The sequence below is a fragment of the Crotalus tigris genome, unplaced genomic scaffold, assembly GCF_016545835.1.
Source record: "Crotalus tigris isolate CLP2741 ecotype Arizona unplaced genomic scaffold, ASM1654583v1 scf7180000022970.308977840:1548163, whole genome shotgun sequence".
Taxonomy (NCBI): domain Eukaryota; kingdom Metazoa; phylum Chordata; class Lepidosauria; order Squamata; family Viperidae; genus Crotalus; species Crotalus tigris.
Window position 1 is genome coordinate 2,028,331 of NW_024099557.1, and position 20,958 is coordinate 2,049,288.

At 46.2% G+C, this 20,958-nt stretch overlaps 1 protein-coding gene across 2 annotated transcripts in view; it reads left to right on the forward strand.

Annotated features, from left to right (window-relative positions):
- Positions 1-20,958, forward strand: part of STK11 (serine/threonine kinase 11) — a 111,775-nt gene that overhangs the window by 82,659 nt on the left and 8,158 nt on the right. For both annotated transcript variants that reach the window (XM_039319246.1, XM_039319247.1), the window contains exon 10: positions 18,240-18,470. In XM_039319246.1, the coding sequence (XP_039175180.1) occupies positions 18,240-18,445 (206 nt within the window). In that variant the 3' untranslated portion in view covers positions 18,446-18,470. The remainder of the gene's footprint in view (positions 1-18,239; positions 18,471-20,958) is intronic.

The window sequence follows — 20,958 nt, forward strand, 5'->3', positions numbered from 1 at the left end:
AGCTTAGCTTAGATGGCCAGAAAGAGCAGGACGAATCCAGGACGGCTTGTTTCTCTTCTACCTAGAACCGTTGGGGGCCTGGGCTGAGGGGTGGGAGGTGGGGGGGGGCACAGCCAAGCCTACCCTGGGCAGTATCCCTCTACCACGGCCTCCGGTCTTCGTGGCACAGTTGCAGGGAAGAATCCAGGCCCCGGCTTCATAGGGACGCTTTCGGCCCGGGGATTTTATTCCCTTTCAAAGAAGTTGCCTTCACCTGTTGGGGACCTGCCAGGCCTCCCAGCCTTTCTGAACCCCAGTTATGCACCCCTGTTCCCCAGCATCTGCCCGGCCATCTTTGATTCTCGTTTCCATCTTTACCTGTTGCACTTTCTCAGCCCGGCAACTCCTGCCCTTAACATTCCAGGAAAGGTAAGGACACGAAGGAGAAGACAAATCCATATCCCGTTTCAACGTACTGGGAACACGGGAGGGCTGTAAAGAACCCCCAAACTCAGAAGTGCTCCCCTCGCGTGGCCGGCGAGGAGGAAATGCAGAACGTACACGGGTGGTTTTTTTTTTTTTTTTTCTGTTTTGTTGTTCAGTTTGCTAAGGAGGTCCTTAAAACCTCCCGTTGGAAAGGGCTGCCGAGCAGCTCCGTTAGTTGAGTAGGCTTTCCTTAGCGTGGGAATGAGGTGCCCCGGGAGAGCAGCGGCTGTCTCTCCTCTTTCTCCCCTCCTACCCCACCTCTTTTACTCTAGGTCAGGGGCAGGCAACCTCGGCTCTTTTATGGCTCGGTGGACTTCAACTCCCAGAATTCCTGAGCCAGCCTGGCTCAGCTTCGAAAGCTCTCCCTTTCCCCTCAGCGTGGCTGGCTCAGGAATTCTGGGAGTTGAAATCCACAAGTCATAAAAGGGCCAAGTTTGAAGACTCCGGCTCTAAAGGTACAAACCAGTAGTTCCACCGGATGTAGAGTTGGTCTGTAGCAGGGGTAGGCAACCTTGGCTCTTTTATGACTCTTGGACTTCAACTCCCAGAATTCCTGAGCTGGCATGGCTCAGCTTGGAAACCTCTCCCTTTCCCCTCAGCATGGCTGGCTCAGGAATTCTGGGAGTTGAAGTCCACAAGTCATAAAAGAGCCAAGGTTGCCTACCTCTGCTCTAGGTTGTAGCCTTCCCAGCCAGTGGCCACCAACTAAACAGCATCCATTTGGCCACCTTGGTGAGAAAAAGCCGAGTGTGGGGCAGGTGCCTTTTTTGGGTTGCTAGCTGGCCAGGTTTCCCTGCTTGCTTCTTAAGTGGGCATCAGAAAATGTCAGGAGTTAAGTAAGGAAGAAAGAGGGAAGATAGTTTGGTTCCCTTATCTGACCAAGGGGGGCATCGCAGCACCCTTTTCCCCAACCTGCTGCCCTCTGGATCTCTCAGAATGGAGAAATGGTTACACTCTTAACTTAGTCTTTCTCAACCTCGGCGGCAACTTTAGGATGGGTGGACTTCAACTCTCACAAGTCCCCAGCCAGCTCTGCTGGGAGTTGAAGTTCACCTATCCTAAAGTTGCCCTGGTTAAGAAACACTGCTCTTAACTCTTATGGCGTGCGTTTAGTTTTAAAAAGGGGGGGGGAAAAAGATTATTTCAGAGCTGTTTCCCCACTCACCTCTGAATTTTGCAAAGGCCACAGCAGCCCAGTTTCTGCCTCATTCGGCCTGCCTGTTACAGGAAGGCGATTGCGGTGGATTGTCGTTCCCTTTGTGGGCCCAACAAATGGTTGCGGCAGCTGCTATTATCTGCTGCTTATGCAGACAAGCCTCTGTTCAAAGCCGATTGGGAACTGTCAGTCAGTGGGCTTCATGTGCAATTAGGGAAAGATTTTTTTTTTTTTTTGCAAACCTCCTCTTGCTGCTTGAATGCCTCTTCCACCATCTCTCCTGGGTAACGCAAGCTCTTAAACATTCTCCCATCCCACCTACACAACCACACATTTCTATCTATTGTGTCCCTGTTTTGTTAAGGATTTTTGAGAAAAGCTGTTCTTTTTACAGCCTTTCGTGACCTGGTAAAGTCAGCTTTGTTTTGAAGAACAAAATAAAGTCTTTTCTCTTTTTCTTTCTTTCTTTCTTCTTTTTTTTTAACCCTGCCTTTCGTTTTATAAGCTTTTCCAGTTGAGTACAGATCAATTATCTCGCAAACTCTTCCCAGAGATAGCAGAGGTGGGATTTTATAATAGACGACAATACCTTGTTCCCTATCCAGAAGCTTAGTTTGAGTAACAAAAGGATTTAAAAACACTCTTTTTTTTTTTTTTGGCAGCCTAATGGAGGCCACAAAAACTGATGACTAACACCCAAACATTTTATTCTCCATTTAAAAAAGAAACTGCAGTAACAGGAAGGGGAAAAAAATTCTATCCTAAACTGTAGAAACACGCGGATAGATCATTCTAAACCAGTGGTTCTCAACCTGTGGGTTGGGACCCCATTTGGGGTCAAACGACCATTTCACGGGGGTCACGAAACAACGCAGTCCGCCATTTTTTTCCCCCTTTTCCTTAGCTGTGCTACTCCCTTTTATTCTATTGGCTTTTGAAAGCCAATAGAATAGACTCTCTTGAATAGAGTCTAATTCTATTGGCTTTCAAAAGCCAATAGGAATTGTCCAGGCTGTCTCTGCCCTGCTGAGCCCGCCAAAAGTCCCATTCTGCAAACGGTGCTGCACCAGTTGAGTAGTCCTCGACTTACGACCGGTTGAGTAGTCCTCGACTTACGACCGATTGGGGGTCGCGGCATTAAAAAGATTGAGAACCACTGTTCTAAACTAAGTACCTAAAGCAGCTTCATATAGTTATCAGGATATCTATGGAGAGTCTCATTCATCCAGGTCTCGGTTCTTCCAAAGGTGCTCTTTTTCAAAGGCAACTGGACTTGTTTTTCCTTGAGGGCATTTCACTTCTCTTCCTAGAAGCTTCTTCAGTTCTGCCTTCTGTCTTTCAGAACTGAAGACGCTTCTTGGATGAGAAGCAAAACGTCTTCTAGGAAAAAAAAAAACAAAGTCCAGTTGCCTTTTGAAACGGCACCTTTGGGATAATTATCTGGAGCATTTTTTTAACCTTGCTAATCCGTAGAATACCTAAGATCCCATTTTCAGAAGAGCTCAGGCAAAGTGGGAGAGGTTTAAAGGAAAGCAACAAAAGTGATCCAACTATGGAAAATAGGAAGGGAAACCAAAGGAATAAGATATATTTCCCTGGAAGTCAAGTGGAGAGTATAATCCAGTGTTTCTCAACCTTGACAATTTTAAGGCATGTGGACTTCAGCTCCCAGAATTCCACAGCCAGCAATGCTGGCTGTGGAATTCTGGGAGTTGAAGTCCACATGCCTTAAAATTGTCAAGGTTGAGAAACACTGGTATAATCTTTACCAGATCCTTGACGGGTAGGATCAAGGAAAGGCAGGACTAGATCTGAAGAGGGTAAGCAAACCCCAGTTTCATTCATCTCTGCAGCTTAGAGGTATCCAAGGGGTGACAACTGTTCACCTTCAAGAAAGAAAGCATTAGTACCGTTTTATAAAACCCTAGTAAGACCACACCTCGAATCCTGCAGCCAGTTTTGGTCACCATATCACAAAAAAGATGTTGAGAGTTTGAAAAAAATTCAGAGAAGACCAGCTAAGATGATCAAAGGCCTGAAGGCTAAAACATAGGAAGAACGGCTGCGGGACTTGGGTTTGGCTAGTCTAAAGAAAAGAAGAAATAGGGGAGACATGATAGCAGCGTTCCAGTATCTGAGGGGCTGCCACAAGACAGAGGGGGTCAGGTTATTCACCAGAGCACCCGAGGGAAGGACAAGAAACAATGGTTGGAAACTGATCAAAGAGAGAAGCAACCTGGAATTAAGGAGAATCTGACAAGACAATTAACCAGTGAAACAGCTTATCCCCAGAAAACGTGGGCGCTCTATCACTGGAAATTTTCAAGAAGAGACTGGACAGTCACCTGTCTGAGATGGCATAGGTTCTCTTGCTTGAGCAGGGGGCTGGACTAGAAGACCTCCAAGGTCCCTTCCAGCTCTATTCTATTCTAAAGACTGGATGAGAACAACAAATGCTTTGGTCCATTGAATGAGCTGGTGCAAGTTCTTAGGCCACGGTGTCTGTAAGGACAAAGAATCAGGACCGCACATTAGGTTCCAGTTAAGGTAATTTATAGCTCATACCTATACACAAATAGTTTAGTCAACTAGCAACATAAAATTAGCGCTCGATAAGAGTTAATGGAATTCAAGAGGGATTGGACCTAGACCCTATACAAATACATAAGGATTCCAGGCTGATTCCTCTCTTGACTCTATCCTGGGTTGTCTGTCATTCTCCTACACACTCTTGAGTTATGATGGTATTTTAAAACAAGGTCTGTTTTGTGAGAAGTGGGCAGGGGTTGTGCTTGGGCAGGGGTTGGACTAGAAGACCTCCAAGGTCCCTTATAAAAAGCAGTAGGAACCATCTTTCTACTTGGACAATACATTCTCTTTCCACTGAGCCCTCTTTTTTTTTTTTTTATAAGAAAGTTTGAACAAAGGACTCCACTTTCACCTGTTTGATTTTCAGCCTCCCCATTTTTTTCTTGGGGAGGGAGTCTCCCAGCCCACACAGCCTTAAAAAGAGATTTAGAAAGCAAAATTAATCAGTGAAGGTCAGTGGACTACAAAAAACAATAGGAGTCTCTCCACTCTTCCTCCCTCCTTAACTGGGGCAGAGTTTCATCAAATAAACAGCAATTCCAAAACTTCACCAGTGCAAAAGAGGGTTGTTCTCTACTAGAACAATACAGAATCTGCCAGTGTCTCTCCTTTTATGTTTTTTTTTTAAGTAACTTAGCTGTGGTCTGGTCACCTAGTCCAGGGGTAGGCAACCTTGGCTCTTTTATGACTTGTGGACTTCAACTCCCAGAATTCCTGAGCCAGCATGGCTCAGCTTGGAAACCTCTCCCTTTCCCCTCAGCATGGCTGGCTCAGGAATTCTGGGAGTTGAAGTCCACGAGTCATAAAAGAGCCAAGGTTGCCTACCCCTGAGTCCTAGGTAATCATTTGGAGCTGAAGGAGCAGCCTTAACAAAAATGGAGATGTTTGATGGATAAATATTGCTAAAAGAAAATAAGAGTCTAGTTGGAGAGAGGTTGCAAAACTTTGGGGGAAAAGTTAACCCAATGAACTTCAGATTAAAACAGATCTCAAAAAGGCCATCTCATGACGGAGTTAACACCTCCTACTAGAATATCGGTTGAATAAACCACATGATTGACTGAGTTCTCACAGCATCTTTAAACTATAAAGGTTCTCTTCCTTTTTCAGCTTCATAAATGTTTAAAAAGTCGCTTTCAATAAAAAGTTAAAAGCACCAGCCCTTTTAGAACACCACTCTATTTCACAAAACTTTGGAAGAGTTTTAGGAAATAAAAAAAAATAGTGTCATTTGAAAATGTGTGCCCATCTACTCAGAAATATAAACAGTGCATTCAAAAAGTATTCAGACACCCCCCCTTCACTTTTGTCAGTTTTGTTATGCTGCAGCCTGATTCTACAGTTGTTGAAATTCATTTTTTTCTCATTAATCTCCACCAGGGGTCTTCAAACTTGGCCCTTTGATGACTTATGGACGTCAATTCCCAGAATTCCTCAACCAGGCATGCTGGCTGAGGAATTCTGGGAATTGACGTCCACAAGTCATCAAAGGGCCAAGTTTGAAAGACCCCTGCTCTATACCATTTGAAACAAAGGCTGTCCAATCTCTTCTTAAAAACCTTCCACTGGTTGATTGTTTTGTCAGGAAATTTCTCTAGATTCTAGGTTGCTTCTCTCCTTGGTTGGTTTCCATCTGTTCATTCTTGTCCTGCCTTTCGCTGCTTTGGAGAATAGCTTGACCCCCTCTTCTTTGTGGCAATGCCTCAGATATTGGAAGATTGTTATCATGTCACCCCTCATCCTTCTTTTCATTAGACTAGACCAGGGGTAGGCAACCTTGGCTCTTTTATACTCGTGGACTTCAACTCCCAGAATTCCTGAGCCAGCATGGCTCAGCTTGGAAACCTCTCCCTTTCTCCTCAGCATGGCTGGCTCAGGAATTCTGGGAGTTGAAGTCCACGACTCATAAAAGAGCCAAGGTTACCTACTCCTGAACTAGACATAGCCAATTCCTGCAGCACATGACCATGGGGGATGCTGCAACAGTCTTGAGTGTGAAAAACAGTCATAAGTCACTTTTTCCAGGGCCATTGTAACTTCCAACGGTCACTAAACAAATGGATGTAAGTCAAGGACGTAGCTTGTCCTGTCGTTGGTGGGAGTGTTCTTTTTGGTTCCTGGATTAGGATGTTGTTTACCGAGCTGGGTAATGAAATGTCTGCATGAAAACCACCAAAGTCAGAGAGCAACAAGGAACACACCGTTCAACCATGAGCTACAAATAGTCTCTTCTATCGGCATAAACGTACTTGTACCCCATTCTGGCTAATCTTCCTCATCCTCCTAACTTCTCACCCAGTTAGGAGGTTCCAAGATGGCTGCACGGTTTGAGGGATCTCTGTGCTGATCCTGTCTATCAAGGCGGCCATTTTAACCCAAGGAATGATGCCAGGCGCGCCTGCCAGTTCACCCGCTTGCCTGTCCATTACCCATTTGCAGACGATTCAGAGAGCTGCGGTGGCCCAGTGGTTAGAATGCAGTATTGTAGGCAAACTTTGCCCACAGCCAGGAGTTCGATCCTGACCAGCTCAAGGGGTTGACTCAGCCTTTCCTCTTTCCGAGATCGGTAAAATGAGGACCCAGTTTGTTGGGAGGCGGCATATGCTGACTCTGTAAACCAGTTAGAGTGTGCTGTAAAGCATTGTGAAGCAGTGTATAAGTCTAAGTGCTCTTTGCTGTTGCTGGTTCAGTTTGCAGAATCTCCCCTGAGAAAAAAAAGATCCAGCTGGAGTAAACAGTGGGCAGATTTATACTGAGCTCTTAATCTGTGAGAGAAATTGAATGAACCTGCATGGTGCTGGCACCTGTCGGGGCGTTGCCCCTCTCCCAAAAAAGGTGGCTGGGGCACTCATATTGTTCTATAACAGGGGTCTTCCAACTTGGCCCTTTTATGACTTGTGGACTTCAACTCCCAGAATTCCTCAGTCAGCGTGCCTGAGAGTTGAAGGCACGCTGGCTGAGGAATTCTGGGAGTTGAAGTCCACCAGTCACAAAAGGGCCAGGTTTGAAGACCCCTCTTGTACAATCATGAAAGCTGAGCACGGGCACATGTTTTAAGCAAAAGTGGAGCACATTGAAGCAGGAAATGGAAGAACTGGCTAATTGTGGCACGATTCCAATGCTGTAGGTGGGCTTTACCGAGCAAAAGGGGAGCAGAGCTTTCTCCATCTCTCCCCCCCCCTTCCCCAAATCTCCCCTTAGAACGGCGTCAGGGACTCAGTAAGAGATTTTCCCTTCACCCCCCTATCCACCCACCCACCCACCCACCCCTAGCCCAGTGCACAATCGTCTTCCCTGCCAGAGTGCGCATACCACAGGCAGCCACTGCTGAGCAAGGAGGCGAAGGAGGAGAACAAGGGGAAGAAGGAGCGTTGAGTCACCAGCGGAGGTGTACCCTGGATGCTGTGGGGGAGGCATTTTTAAGTCTCCCATTGATGAGAGTGGAGGGAGCCTCTTTTTCATCTCCTCTCTTCGCCTTGAAACGGTTATTTGAAAATTAGGTTGCTTGACTGGATGCTGCAGAGGTTGCCTTGATGCTTTCGGATGGGCGTGAAAGCTCTGGCCCCCACAATCCTGGGTGGGAAGGGTTGGATCGGTCTGGGATAGTCTTCCTCCAGGACCTCTTCCTTCTCCTGTGAGGGGTGCATCGCAGAGCTCACACCCCTCAAAGCTTTGGGTATCACCCCTCCCTCTCCAAAATGTGATTGCGCTGAAAAATTGAACGTAGCGGAAAGGGAAGGTTGTTGAATGCATGACTGATGCAAGGAAAATAATCAGAGGCAGGTCCAATTTAGATTTTATCTCTGCCCAATCTGCTCTCCTCCTCCTCTTCCTCACATGATTTTTATTGTGGGGAAAATAGGAGACATAGGTGTGTTGGATATGTCTTCCACCTTTGTTATTTGTAACAATCATAAAGGCAGGCTATCAAAATAGAGTCAAGTATATATCTATGTATGAATGAATGAATGTAATCAGATCAGCAGCCGTCCAGAGCATTCACAAATCTTTGAGCCTGATCGGCAGGCATTTGTGAATCTCCCTTTTTAAGTGTTCAGCAACGTCCTTCAAATGACCTTGGACAGTGGACACTCCCGGACAGTATGAGAAGCCCTCCGGATCTTGCCCAACTGCCTGCAGTGCTCCTGTGGTTAAAAAGCACATAGTTCTGGTGTGTGTGCGTGTGCGTGTTTGTGTGTGTGTGTTGCAAAAAAAGCTGAGATTTATTTTCCGCCGTGATTAGCCCTGAGCCATCAAAAGAACCAGCTTTTCTGTTGTCCTGAAAAAGAGCTCGCTCTACAGCAGTGTTTCTCAACCTTGACAATTTTAAGGCATGTGGACTTCAACTCCCAGAATTCCACAGCCAGCGTTGCTGGCTGTGGAATTCTGGGAGTTGAAGTCCACATGCCTTAAAATTGTCAAGGTTGAGAAACACTGCTCTACAGAAAGCTGTCCGTGTTTCGCAGGCGAGCGCCTTGGAAGACGGTTGCTTAGCTCAGCAGCCCCAAAGAGAGCCTGCACGCCCCAGAACGATGCAGAAATCCTATTTGGTCCTTGCTCACACACACACTCACACACACACCCCCAAAACCCTCAGCACTTTCCTCCCCCTTCCGAGCAGATCCTGCCAAGGTAATTTTCATGCGGGGACGTGCGCTGGGTCTTTTCAAGTCCAGTGACTCAGCACCAGCAGCCAAAAGGGAAGGACGTGATGCGATTATGTCTCTAATTTTGCTGGAGGACGCAAATGCCTCCCACCACCTACCTCTGAAGCTGCGAGCTGAAACATCATCGTCATGCCCAGCTCACAGCCGCTGTCACAAGGAACCTTCCTGAGTGAATCAGATTAAAAAAAAAAAAAAAAAGAATGGAAAGCCAAAAAAAAAAAAAAAGCTTTTATAGAAAAGCTGACAAGGCTACAGAAATTTCTAACCGCCCGCCGGCTGAGAAAAAGACAAAAAGGAAGCCTAGCCAGGATGGTAACCTATAACGTCAGTCTGCAATCCCAAAACCTGTTGGTTGGAAGTTGCCTCTTGGATCTTCAACAGTTTTTAAGGACTATGGGGTCCCTTGGTGCTCTCTGAGCTTGGTTGTTTTCTTGCAGACGTCTCGTTACCAAACTAGGTAACACCATCAGTGCTGCTAGCAGCACCAGCAGTGATGATGTTAATCTAGTTTGGTAATGAAACTACAGCAAGACAACAGCCAAGTGCAGAGAGCAACAAGGATCCCACAGTCCAACCCTGAACTACAAATACTCTCTATCTAGGTTCTCTTGCTTGAGGACTAGAAGACCGCCAAGGTCTCTTCCAGATTCTATTCTATTCTATTCCATTCCATTCCATTCTATTCTATTCTATTCTATTCTATATTCCATCCTCTATTCTATTCTATTCTATTCTATTCCAGTGATGGTGAACCTTTTAGAGACCGAGTGCCCAAAAACCACTCCGCCCACCCCCCTACTCTGCCTTCTGCTCCATCTGCCCACAGGGCCACCCACCGCCTCCATGACCCACTGCAGATTGCCCATGTGGTTCTGCAGCACCGTGGCAGCCACGCCATCTGCCCCCGCCCCACAGCGTCATCTGCGCGCGATGGGGCACGAGGGCAGAGTCTTGTCCCTGCTGCCCAGCTGCCATGTCCTTGGATGCACTGCTCCACGTAGGGCGCGCCTGGGGGCGACGGGGGCTGCTGGGGAGGAGGGGGGGCCGCAGGGGGAGGCAGGCCTGGGACAACAGCGCATGTGCTCACAGAGAGGGCTCTGAGTGCCAGCTCTGGCACACGTGCCATAGGTTCGCCATCGCTGTTCTATTCCATTCCATATTCTATTCTATACTATTCCATTCCATTCCATTCCATATTCTATATTCTATTCCATTCCATTCCATTCTAATTATTCTATTTTATTCTATTCCATTCCATTCCATTCTTCTTATTCTGTTCTGTTCCGTTCCGTTCCCTTCCATTTTATTTTATTCTATTCCATTCCATTCCATTCCATTCTATTCTATTCTATTCTATTCTATTCTATTCTATTCTATTCTATTCTAAATGGTTTAATCAAAAGCCCATTTTCTCAGTTTTTCTCCCAAACCCTCGTAAAGAAGTTGCTGAAAGCCAACAGCAGATCTCAGGTAATAACATGCCCAAATTTTTCTTCTGAAAAATTGAATTCTTTGGTTTTTTTTTTTTCTAATTCACAATCAAGATCTTTTGGGATTGATTCTGGTGAAGTTTTTCAGCTTACATTAGTTGTTGGAGAGGGTGGAGGGTGCGGCACCATTTAATGTTTTTTTGCACATCTTCCCATCGCAGTCACCAGCCTGGCTACCCATGGTCCTCCTTTGGAAGAGTTCCTTATTATTCATTTCAATTGATTAGTCACCCAACTAAACTCTTAAACCCTAAATTCTTGAACTCTTCTTTATACCGGCAGACTCCTAGAGATATTAATGTAGGGATATCCAGCCTTGGCAGTTTTAAGACCTGGGGAATTCTGGGAATTGAAGTCCACAGGTCTTAAAGTTGTCAAGGTTGGACACCTCTGCATTAATGTATTTGACAAGCATCTTATAATAAAGGTAAATGGGATTTTAGTGGCCCTCTTCCATCAAGCAAAGGGATAATAATAATAATAATAATAAAAAATAAAGTTGGAAGGGATCCTGGAGGTCATCTAGTCCAACCCCCTGCTCAGGCAGGAACCCTACACCACTTCGGACAAATGGCTGCCCAGTCTCTTCTTAAAAACTTCCAGTGTTGGAGCATTCACCGCTTATGGAGGCAGGTTGTTCCACTGGGTAATTGTTCTAACTGTCAGGAAGTTTCTCCTTAGTTCTAGGTTGCTTCTCTCCTTGATTAGTTTCCATCCGTTGCTTCTTGTCCTGCCTTCAGGTACTTTGGAGAATAGGTTGACCCCCCCTTCTTCTTTGTGGCAGTCCCTGAGATATTGGAATACTGCTATCCTTTGCCCCCTCATCCTTCTCTTCATTAAACTAGACATACCCAATTCCAGCAACTGTTCCTTATATGTTTTAGCCTCCAGTCCCGTAATCATCTTTGTTGCTCTTCTCCGTACTCTTTCTAGAGTCTCAACATCTTTTTTACATCATGGTGACCAAAACTGGATTCAGTATTCCAAGTGTGGCCTTACCAAGGCATTGTAAAGTGGTATTAATACTTCACGTGATCTTGATTCTATCCCTCTGTTAATGCAGCCTAGCACTGTGTTGGCTTTTTTTTTTTTCCCCTTGGAAGATATCCCTCCAATTTTAGGATTGCTTCTTTGCAACTTTTCTCCTTCAAGCCATCCCCTGTTGTTCCTTTTCTCCGCTGCTTATTCTCCTCAACTTTTTTTCAGGGCCCATGTACGTGAGATCTTCTATCTAGTTTCTCTCACTGCTCCTCTCATATTTTCCTTGCAAGAGTGTGGAATTTGGAGCTGGATGCAGATTTTAAAACCAGCCAGCCAAATGAGCATCACCATGTTTCCAGCGCAAACATATGTTTCAGACAGCGGGAGATCCTTTTTTGCTTTTACTGGCACAGTTAATCTCTTAGCAGAAGCACACAGTATTAAGTAAGTGAGATTTGTACAAGTAGCAGTTGGTTACAAAGAGTAGGCCAAACTCAGCAGGGCACAATGATCTAGCGGTTAAGACACTGGGCTTGTCAACCCAAAGGTTGGCAGTTCGAGACCTCGAACACTGCAGCCAGTTTTAGTCACCATGTCACAAAAAAGATGTTGAGAGTTTGGAAAAAATTCAAGAGAAGAGCAACTAATATGATCCAAGGCCTGGAGACCAAAACGTACGAGGAACGGCTGCGGGACTTGGGTTTGGTCAGTCTAAAGAAAAGAAGAAATAGGGGAGACATGACAGTGGTGTTCCAATATCTGAGGGGCTGCCACAAGGCAGAGGGAGCCAGGTTGTTCATCAGAGGGAAGGATGAGAAACAATGGTTGGAAGCTGATCAAAGAGAGAAGCAACCTGGAATTAAGGAGAAACTTCCTGATAGTGAGGACAATCAACCAGTGGAACAGCTTTGCCTCCAGAAATCGTCGGCACTCCATCACTGGAAGTTGTTAAGCAGAGACTAGACAGTCACTTGTCTGAGATTGTATAGGTTCTCCTGCTTGAGCAGCGGGCTGGACTAGAAGACCTCCAAGGTCCCTTCCAGCTCCTGTTCTGTTTTGTTCTGTTCTATTCCTATTCTATTCTATTCTATTCTATTCCTATTCTATCCTACTCTACTCTACTCTACTCTGTCCTATCCTACTTTATTCTACTCTACTCTACTCTATCCTACTCCACTCTATTCTATTCTACTCTACTCTATCCTACTCTACTCTACTTACTCTACCCTACCCTACCCTATTCTATTCTATTCTATTCTATTCTATTCTATTCTATTCTATTCTATTCTATTCTATTCTATTCTATTCTACCACGGGGTGAGGTGAGCTCTCATTCTTGCCCCAACTCCTGCCCACCTAAGCAGTTAGAAAGCATGCAAATGCATGTAGATAAATAGGTACCCTTTCGGTGGGAAGATAACAGCGTTCCGTGGGCCTCAACATTTAGTCATGCCGGCCACAGAAGCATCTTTGAACAATGCTATTTCCTTTAGCTAAACTAGGAAATGGAGACGAGCACCATCCCACAGTCGGACACAATAGGACAGTTGCTGATGAAAAACCTTTTTTTATCAGCAACTGCCTTAATTTTTTTCATAAGACTCAGAGGACTGGAAGAGGCCTCCAAATCCAGTACATTCTTGGTGCATCGCAGAGAGATGGCCATCCAGCCTGTTTCAATCCATTGAGTGAAGGAGCATCCATCTTTTCTCCAGAGAGTTGGTTTCGCTTTCAAACTCTTCTTGCCATTAGGAAGTTTTTTCCCCAGTGCTGGATTAGAGTGAGACTTCCTATAACGTGAATCCGTGCCTTTTGGAATGATGGAGAAGACCTCTTAATCTTCTCCCAGGTGACAAGTTTGAACAGAATAAGCAGAGATGGGAGGGACCTTGGAGGTCTTCTAGTCCAGCCCCCTGCTCAAGCAGGAGTCCCTATACCATTTAAGACAAGTGGCAGTCCAGTCTCTTCTTGAAAATCTCCAGTGATGGAGCCCCCACAACTTCTGAAGGTAGTGTTCTCAATGTTAGGAATATTTTCATTAGTTCTAGGTTGCTTCTCTCCTTGAATTCTTTCCATTGTTTCTTTTTTTCTTGCTTTTTGGTGCTTTGGAAAATAGGTTGTCCCTTTCTTCCTTTTGGCAACCCCTTAGGCAGTGCTGGCGACCCTATACCACGGGTGCCAGAGGCGGCACTCAGAGCCCTCTCTGTGAGCACTCATGCCGTCGCCCCAGTCCTAGGCCTTCAGCTGGATTTTATAAATCCTTTTCGCTTTCGGCCTCCGCCGCCGTATACAAAAAAAAAAAAGGTTCAATCAATCAGTCAATTTCAACTTCTCGCGGGAAAAAAAAGATCTTGCAAAGTTGGAATTGATTGATTGAACTTTTTAGTCCCACCCAGTCTGCTGTTACCACCGCAGCCACGCCCACCCAATGGCCACACCCACCCGGCACTCGACGATGCATAAGTGGGTTTTGGGTTGCAGTTTGGGCACTTGGTCTCTAAAAGGTTCGCCATCACTGCCCTTAGGTATTGGAAGACCGCTATCATGTCACTCCTAATCCTCCTTTGCATCAGACTCGACATACCCAATTCAGCAGCCATTCTTCATGTTTTAGCCTCCAGTCCCCTAATCATCTTTGTTGCTCTTCTCTGTACTCTTCCTAGAGTCTCAATATCTTTTTTACACTGGGATGACCAAAACTGGATGCAGCATTCCAAGTGTGGCCTTACCAAGGCCTTGTAAAGCAGGAGCATGAGGTCTTTTGGGTTCTCAATCATTCCAGCTCCTTCAGTCTTGCTTCTAGTCCTTTGATCTGCCTCATTGTGGCTCTTTTCTGAACTTCTTCCAGATTGTCCCCAAAATGTGACACCCAGACGTAGACACTGATTGGATCTGACAGGTTCAGATCTCCAATAGAAGAGAATATCCGTAGCTCATGAACTGTGGAGTCCTTGGTTCTCTCTGAACCTGGTTGCTTGCTTACAAATGTTTCATTACCTGACTAGGTAATGTCATCAGTGCTAGTGAGTGTGAGGTTTGCTCCTTGTTGATATGCAGTAACCTCTGTCAGTGTTGGAGGAGGTGGTGCTTTCCTCCAAGGAAACCAAGCAGGAATGTTCTTTCATGTTCTTTCCCTGTTTAGTGTAATGGAGAAGATGCTGAGCTAGACATGGAAGACCATGAGTGGTTGATCTCTCAGGCATGGCAGTTGGCTGGGTGGCTTTGGGCTAGTCCAGGGGTAGGCAATTTTGGCTCTTTTATGACTCGTGGACTTCAACTCCCAGAATTCCTGGCAACCTTGGCTCTTTTATGACTCGTGGACTTCAACTCCCAGAATTCCTGGCAACCTTGGCTCTTTGATGACTCGTGGACTTCAACTCCCAGAATTCCTGAGCCAGCCATGCTGAGGGGAAAGGGAGAGGTTTCCAAGCTGAGCTATGCTGGCTCAGGAATTCTGGGAGTTGAAGTCCACGAGTCATAAAAGAGCCAAGGTTGCCTACCCCTGAGCCAGTCCCTCTGTCTTAGCCCAACCCATTTCATAAGGCTGTAGTGGAGAAACATCCTTGCCATCTTGAGTTTTACAAAATAAAGGTGGGATATTGACAGGCAGAATCTAGCTTAAAGCAAAAGTTGGACTTAGAAGAAAACAATAGAAAAACAACATGTTTGAAAGTTTGATGTGGGAGAAGACTCCTGAGAATCTCATGGACAGTCAAGAAAACAAACTAATGACTCATCAAACAAATCAGCTAAGGATTCTCACTCAGGGCACAAATGACCAAGGGACAAACTCTCCTATTTTGGAACGCATGACGTGAAGACCCAGCTCTCTGGAAAAGGCATTGATGCTGGGAAAGGTGGAAAGAAAGAAAAAATGACGCTTAGCCACTGTTCAAAGTTACAACAGACCCACCTGGGGGCTACTGATGACCTGGATTTGAAGTTCTGACAGATATGTGCGCATGCACGTCCCCACACGCATCGCAGCCACACAACTGAATTTCAGGCATTCGGCATCTGGACTGCTTTTATGGCCATTGACAGTGTCCGACATTCACATGACCACGTTTTAACGGCAGTTTTGCCCCAATCTGGTAGTACCTTTCAGCTTCCATGAAATCCATAATGAACCATCGTTTTTCTCATCGGCGATAGCCTTTGATTAACGACCACCACAAAAAATCCTCGTAAAATCTGGTTGGTCATGTGATTTCGTAAGTTGGGATTGTGGTGGGCCGTCTCCATTACAGTTGTAAGTCAAGGACTTCCGGTATGACGTGCACATGTGAGTGTGTTTCTCCTCTTCTCCTGTGTGTGGCCTGTACTTGTTTCCAAAGGTCAGATTGCCTACTTCAGATCAAATCAAGTCAACACTGTTTCTTGCCACCATAAGGCCAGACCTTTAAAAAATCCAATAATAGAACTGTTGCATACTTCTGTACATAATCGCAGAAAAACAGTGAGTATAAGATCTAAAAATAAATAAGAACGTGTAAAAGGATGACATAAACTATAGCATTATAAAAAGGGATGAATAAAGACGTCTAAGCTTGGTTAACGGTATGATGTCTTGCGCAGATGGTGGCACCAAACCGGGTAACATATTATTCTTCCTTTTTCAGAAGAAGCAACAGTACAGATGGTCCTTGATTTATGACCAAGCCCTAAGTGGCTATTCAAAGATAGAACAGAACCCCCCAAAAGATACTTATATTATGGCTTGGTTCTGATGCCCTCCCCGCAATCACGTGATGCTGAGCAACCAGCCAGCGTTTTAGAGCCAAAAGCGGTGTCCCCTGGTCACTTGACCCCATTTTATGATGTTTTTGGTGAAAACAGGCATTTACTTCAACAAAATCGGCCCCTAGCGAACAGTCGATTTGCTTAACGACCTCAAATCCACCTAACGACGACCACAGAAAAGGTTGCAAAAATTGGGTTGGCCGTGTGATGACTCCCTTTATGACTGTCGTGACACAAGACCCCAACGGGCAGGCTCCATTGCAGTCGTAACTTGAAGGCACCTGTAAATAGGAATCACACGCCCTAACTGGAAATTTCTTCAAGATTGGATAAATGAAGGTCTGTTTAGAGCAGCGGGTCCCCAGCGTTTCTGGCTCGCTGGACCAGCAGCAGGGGGATGGGGGGGAGAGAAGAGGTGATGGTTTCACACGCATTTACACGCCACTTGTGCGAATGAAGTTTCATGCGCACACTTGCACGCAGCTTGCACAAATGCAGCAAGGTGCGCGTGCTTGCCCATCGCTTGCACGGCCCAGGACCGGGGATTGGGGGACTCCTGGTCTAGACCAGGGGTCTTCAAACTTGGCCCTTTTATGACTTGTGGACTTCAACTCCCAGAATTCCTCAGCCAGGCATGCTGGCTGCTGAATTCTGGGAGTTGAAGTCCACAAGTCATAAAAGGGCCACGTTCGAAGACCCCTGGTCTAGACTAGAGGGATCAAAAAGTAGCAGAATTTATTTTGAGAATCACCACTTGAACTTATCCAGAAAGACCCTTAAAATGACCCAAATGAACAAAGTTGTATGCTTAGAACCATAGAGTTGAAAGTGACCATGGAGGTCTTCTAGTCCAACCCCCTGCGCAGAGCTGGAATTCTCAGACTGCCTAGACCAGGGGTAGGCAACCTCGGTTCTTTTATGACTCATGGACTTCAACTCCCAGAATTCCTGAGTCAGCATAGCATAGTCAGCTATGCTAACTGAGGAATTCTGGGAGTTGAAGTCCATGAGTCATAAAAGAGCCGAGGTTGCCTACCCCTGGCCTAGACAAATGTCTGCCCAGCCTTGGTATAGGACAGAGGTAGGCAATCTTGGCTCTTTTATGACTCGTGGACTTCAACTCCCAGAATTTCTGAGCCAACATAGCTCAGCATGGAAACCTCTCCCTGTCCCCTCAGCGTGGCTGGCTCAGGAATTCTGGGAGTTGAAGTCCACGAGTCATAAAAGAGCCAAGGTTGCCTACCCCTGGTATAGGGTCTCCTGCTTGAACAGGGGGTTGGGCTAGAAGTCCTCCAAGATCCCTTCCAACTCTGTTATTCTGTTGTTTGCTTGAAAATCTCCACTGACTCCAGAAAGCAGACTTCCTCAGCGTAAAAGTTCCCTTGGTGAGAAAAGTCCTCCTTATTTCAAGTTTGAATCTTCCTCTATAGAACTCGCTTAACAAATACCTCACTTAAGAACAGAAAGTTTGGGCTCAACTGTCATAAGTTGAGGACCACCTGTAATAGTCCCCTCCAATCCATGGAAAAACCTTCCTTCATGGAACCGGTCCCTGGTGCCCAAAAGGTTGGGGGCCGCTGCTTTAGAAGAATGCTCTTATGTCTTACATTTGCTTTCTCTTCTTTGGGCTAGCCTGGAGTTTTTCAACCTCTGGAAGGCGAAGAACCAGGTGATAAGTAGCTTTTGGGGGGGGGGGGAGGCTCTGTTGTAACTTCGAACAGTTGCTTAGCAACCAGTCATTAAATGAGAACTACCTGTAATCAACCTATTGTTCCCTCTCCCCCCCCCCCTCAATTTTCTCCACGGTAAAATTATCATACACAATTATGAGGTGCGTTCTTATGAAATACAGTTATTCTGCATAATTATTTCATTTGTTCCGTTCTAAATATGTTTCTAAATGTGTCTCCCGTTTCTCTCATTAAAACAGGGCCTATCTTAACGATAAATCGTGTTTTGCAAATAAATTGGCCCCGGATTTGGCTTTTTGACACTGACGCTTCGCTTCCCTTGCTTGCCGCCTCTCTAAATAAATTCCAGTTTAGGGGGTGACTCGGGAGGAAGGCGAAAGGCTTTCTGCACGTGCTCGGGGGGGGGACAGAGCTTTTATCTGTACTGACATAGAAAGTTTTCCCTTGTGTCTTCCAGGGCAGGTGCCGAACGAGACCAGGCAGAACGGGCAGAGCTGCACCAGGGGGCTGCCCAAACCGGTCTGCATGAACGGGACGGAGTCCGGTCAGCTGGTCAGCAAGACGAAAGCCGAGCGGCGGGCCAGCGCCTCTTCCAACCCTTCCCACAAGGCCTCTTCCGCCAGCAGCAAGATCCGCAAACTCTCCACCTGCAAGCAGCAGTGACCACCAGCTGGACTGCCCGCCCCCAGTTCGTATAAAACTCAGTCCGCTTTCGGAGTCAGATTTGCCCCAGGGAGGGAAGCGTCTGTACAGGTAGTCCTCGGCTTAACGACCACAATGGAGACCAACATTTCTGTTGCTAAACCAGAGAGTTAAGTTGAGTTTTTGCCCCGTTTTTTTGTGACCTGTTTAAGTTAGTAACACAGTTGTTAAATGAATCTGGCTCCTTTCCCCCTTGACTTGGCTTGTCAGAAGGTGGCAAAAAGGGACACTGCAGCCGTCGTAAATATGAACCGGTTGCCAAGCGGTCTGGATTGTGATCATGTGACCCTGGGGAGGCGGCAAACGGTCGTAAGTGTGAAAAACGTCTTAAGTCACCTTTTTCAATGCCGTTGTAACTTTGAACGGTTGCTAAGCGAATGGTTCTAAGTTGAGGACTTCTGTAGCGAGAGCCCCCTCTTTGGCAAGATGGGCATACAGGTTTGATAAACAGATAAAAAATCGGTATGAGTGAATGACCTTGGGAGACAAGATTCACAACAACCGATAACAGGCAGCTGAGCCCTCAGAGAAAACGGTCAGGGGAATCGTCTCAGAAGAGACCCTCCCTAGTCCCCAAAGTGGGTGGAGTTAAGATCTGGATCTGTGGCTTGGAGATCAGGGTTGCAAAGGGGTTACAACAAGGTTAAACCTCTGTGAGGCTTCAGGATCCCAATTAGCCCTTTGACTGACCCCCTCAGAATGAAAATTTTGTGTCAGAATGTGACTGCCATCTTAGAATGGAATAGAACAGTGGTTCTCAACCTTTTTAATGGCGCGACCCCCCAACCGGTCGTAAGTCGAGGACTACTCAACCGATTGTAAGTCGAGGACTACTCAACTGGTGCAGCACCATTTGCAGAATGGGACTTTTGGCGGGCTCAGCAGGGCAGAGACAGCCTGGACAATTCCTATTGGCTTTTGAAAGCCAATAGAATTAGACTCTATTCAAGAGAGTCTAATTCTATTGGTTTTCAAAAGCCAATAGAATAAAAGGGAGTAGCACAGCTAAGGAAAAGGGGGAAAAAATGGCGGACTGCGTTGTTTGGCGACCCCTGTGAAATGGTCGTTCGACCCCAAATGGGGTCCCGACCCACAGGCTGAGAACCACTGGAATAGAGTAACAGAGTTGGAAGGGAACTTGGAGGTCTTCTAGTCCAACCCTCTGCTTAGGCAGGAAACCCTATACCAGGGGCAGGCAACCTTGGCTCTTTTATGACTCATGGACTTCAACTCCCAGAATTCCTGAGCCAGCATGGCTCAGCTTGGAAACCTCTCCCTTTCCCCTCAGCGTGGCTGGCTCAGGAATTCTGGGAGTTGAAGTTCACGAGTCAGAAAAGAGCCAAGATTGCCTACCCCTGCCCTATACCATTTCAGACAAGTTATTGCCCAATCTCCTTAAAAACTTCCAGTGTTGGAGCATTCACAACCTCTGGAGGTGAGCCTTTCCACTGGTTGATTGTTCTCACTGACAGGAAATTTCTCCTTAGTTCCAGGTTGCTTCCCTCCTTGGTTAGTTTCCATCTGTTGCTTTTTGTCCTGCCTTCACGTGCTTTGGAGAATAGCTTGACTCCCTCTTCTTTGGGGAAGCCCCTGAGATATTGGAACACAGCTATCATGTCCCCCCTCGTCCTTCTCTTCATTAAACTAGACATACCCAGTTCCAGCAACCATTCCTTATATGTTTTAGCCTCCAGTTCCCTGATGATCTTTGTTGCTCTTCTCTGCATTCTTTCTAACATGCGCTGGCTGGGGCATTCTGGGAGTTGAAGTCCACCCATCTTAAAGTTGCCCAGGCTGAGAAACACTGGTTTTAAACTCTGCAACAGGGGTCTTCATACTTGACAACTTTTAAGACTTGTGGACTTGAACTCCCAGAATTCCTTAGCCAGTCAGGGAGTTGAAGTCCACAAGTCTTAAAAGTTGTCAAGTTTGAAGACCTCCTGCTCTGGAATCAGCTTCATATTTTCTTTCTCTGAATATTTCATTTGCCCCATGCCAAATCCAGGGGTCAGGCCGGGTGTGTGGGGGGAGCTAAGCCTTCTTTTCAACCCCCCCCCTCCCACTTGAGATGGTTCAGCTTATCTCCTACCCACACACAGCCCTTTTTTAAAATTAATACAGAACAAGGAAACTCCACGTTATAGGATTTAATTTGATTGGCTGCCACAGATGCGGTAGTCCTGATGTGGGGGATATGAGTTTAATCTTGCCTCCAGGGCCTTTGTGCCTGCATGGGCACACACACACACACACACACACACACACACACACACACACACACACACACACCTACCTTTCTTTTTTGAAGATAAAAATTCCAAAGCAATGAGACAAACAGGTTGGGGAAGACCCAGGTGCTTCTGGGTGTGTGTCTGCGAATGGGTGGTCTGTTTCCCCTTATTGCAGTGGTTCTCAACCTGTGGGTCGGGACCCCATTTGGGGTCAAACGACCATTTCACGGGGGTCGCCAAACA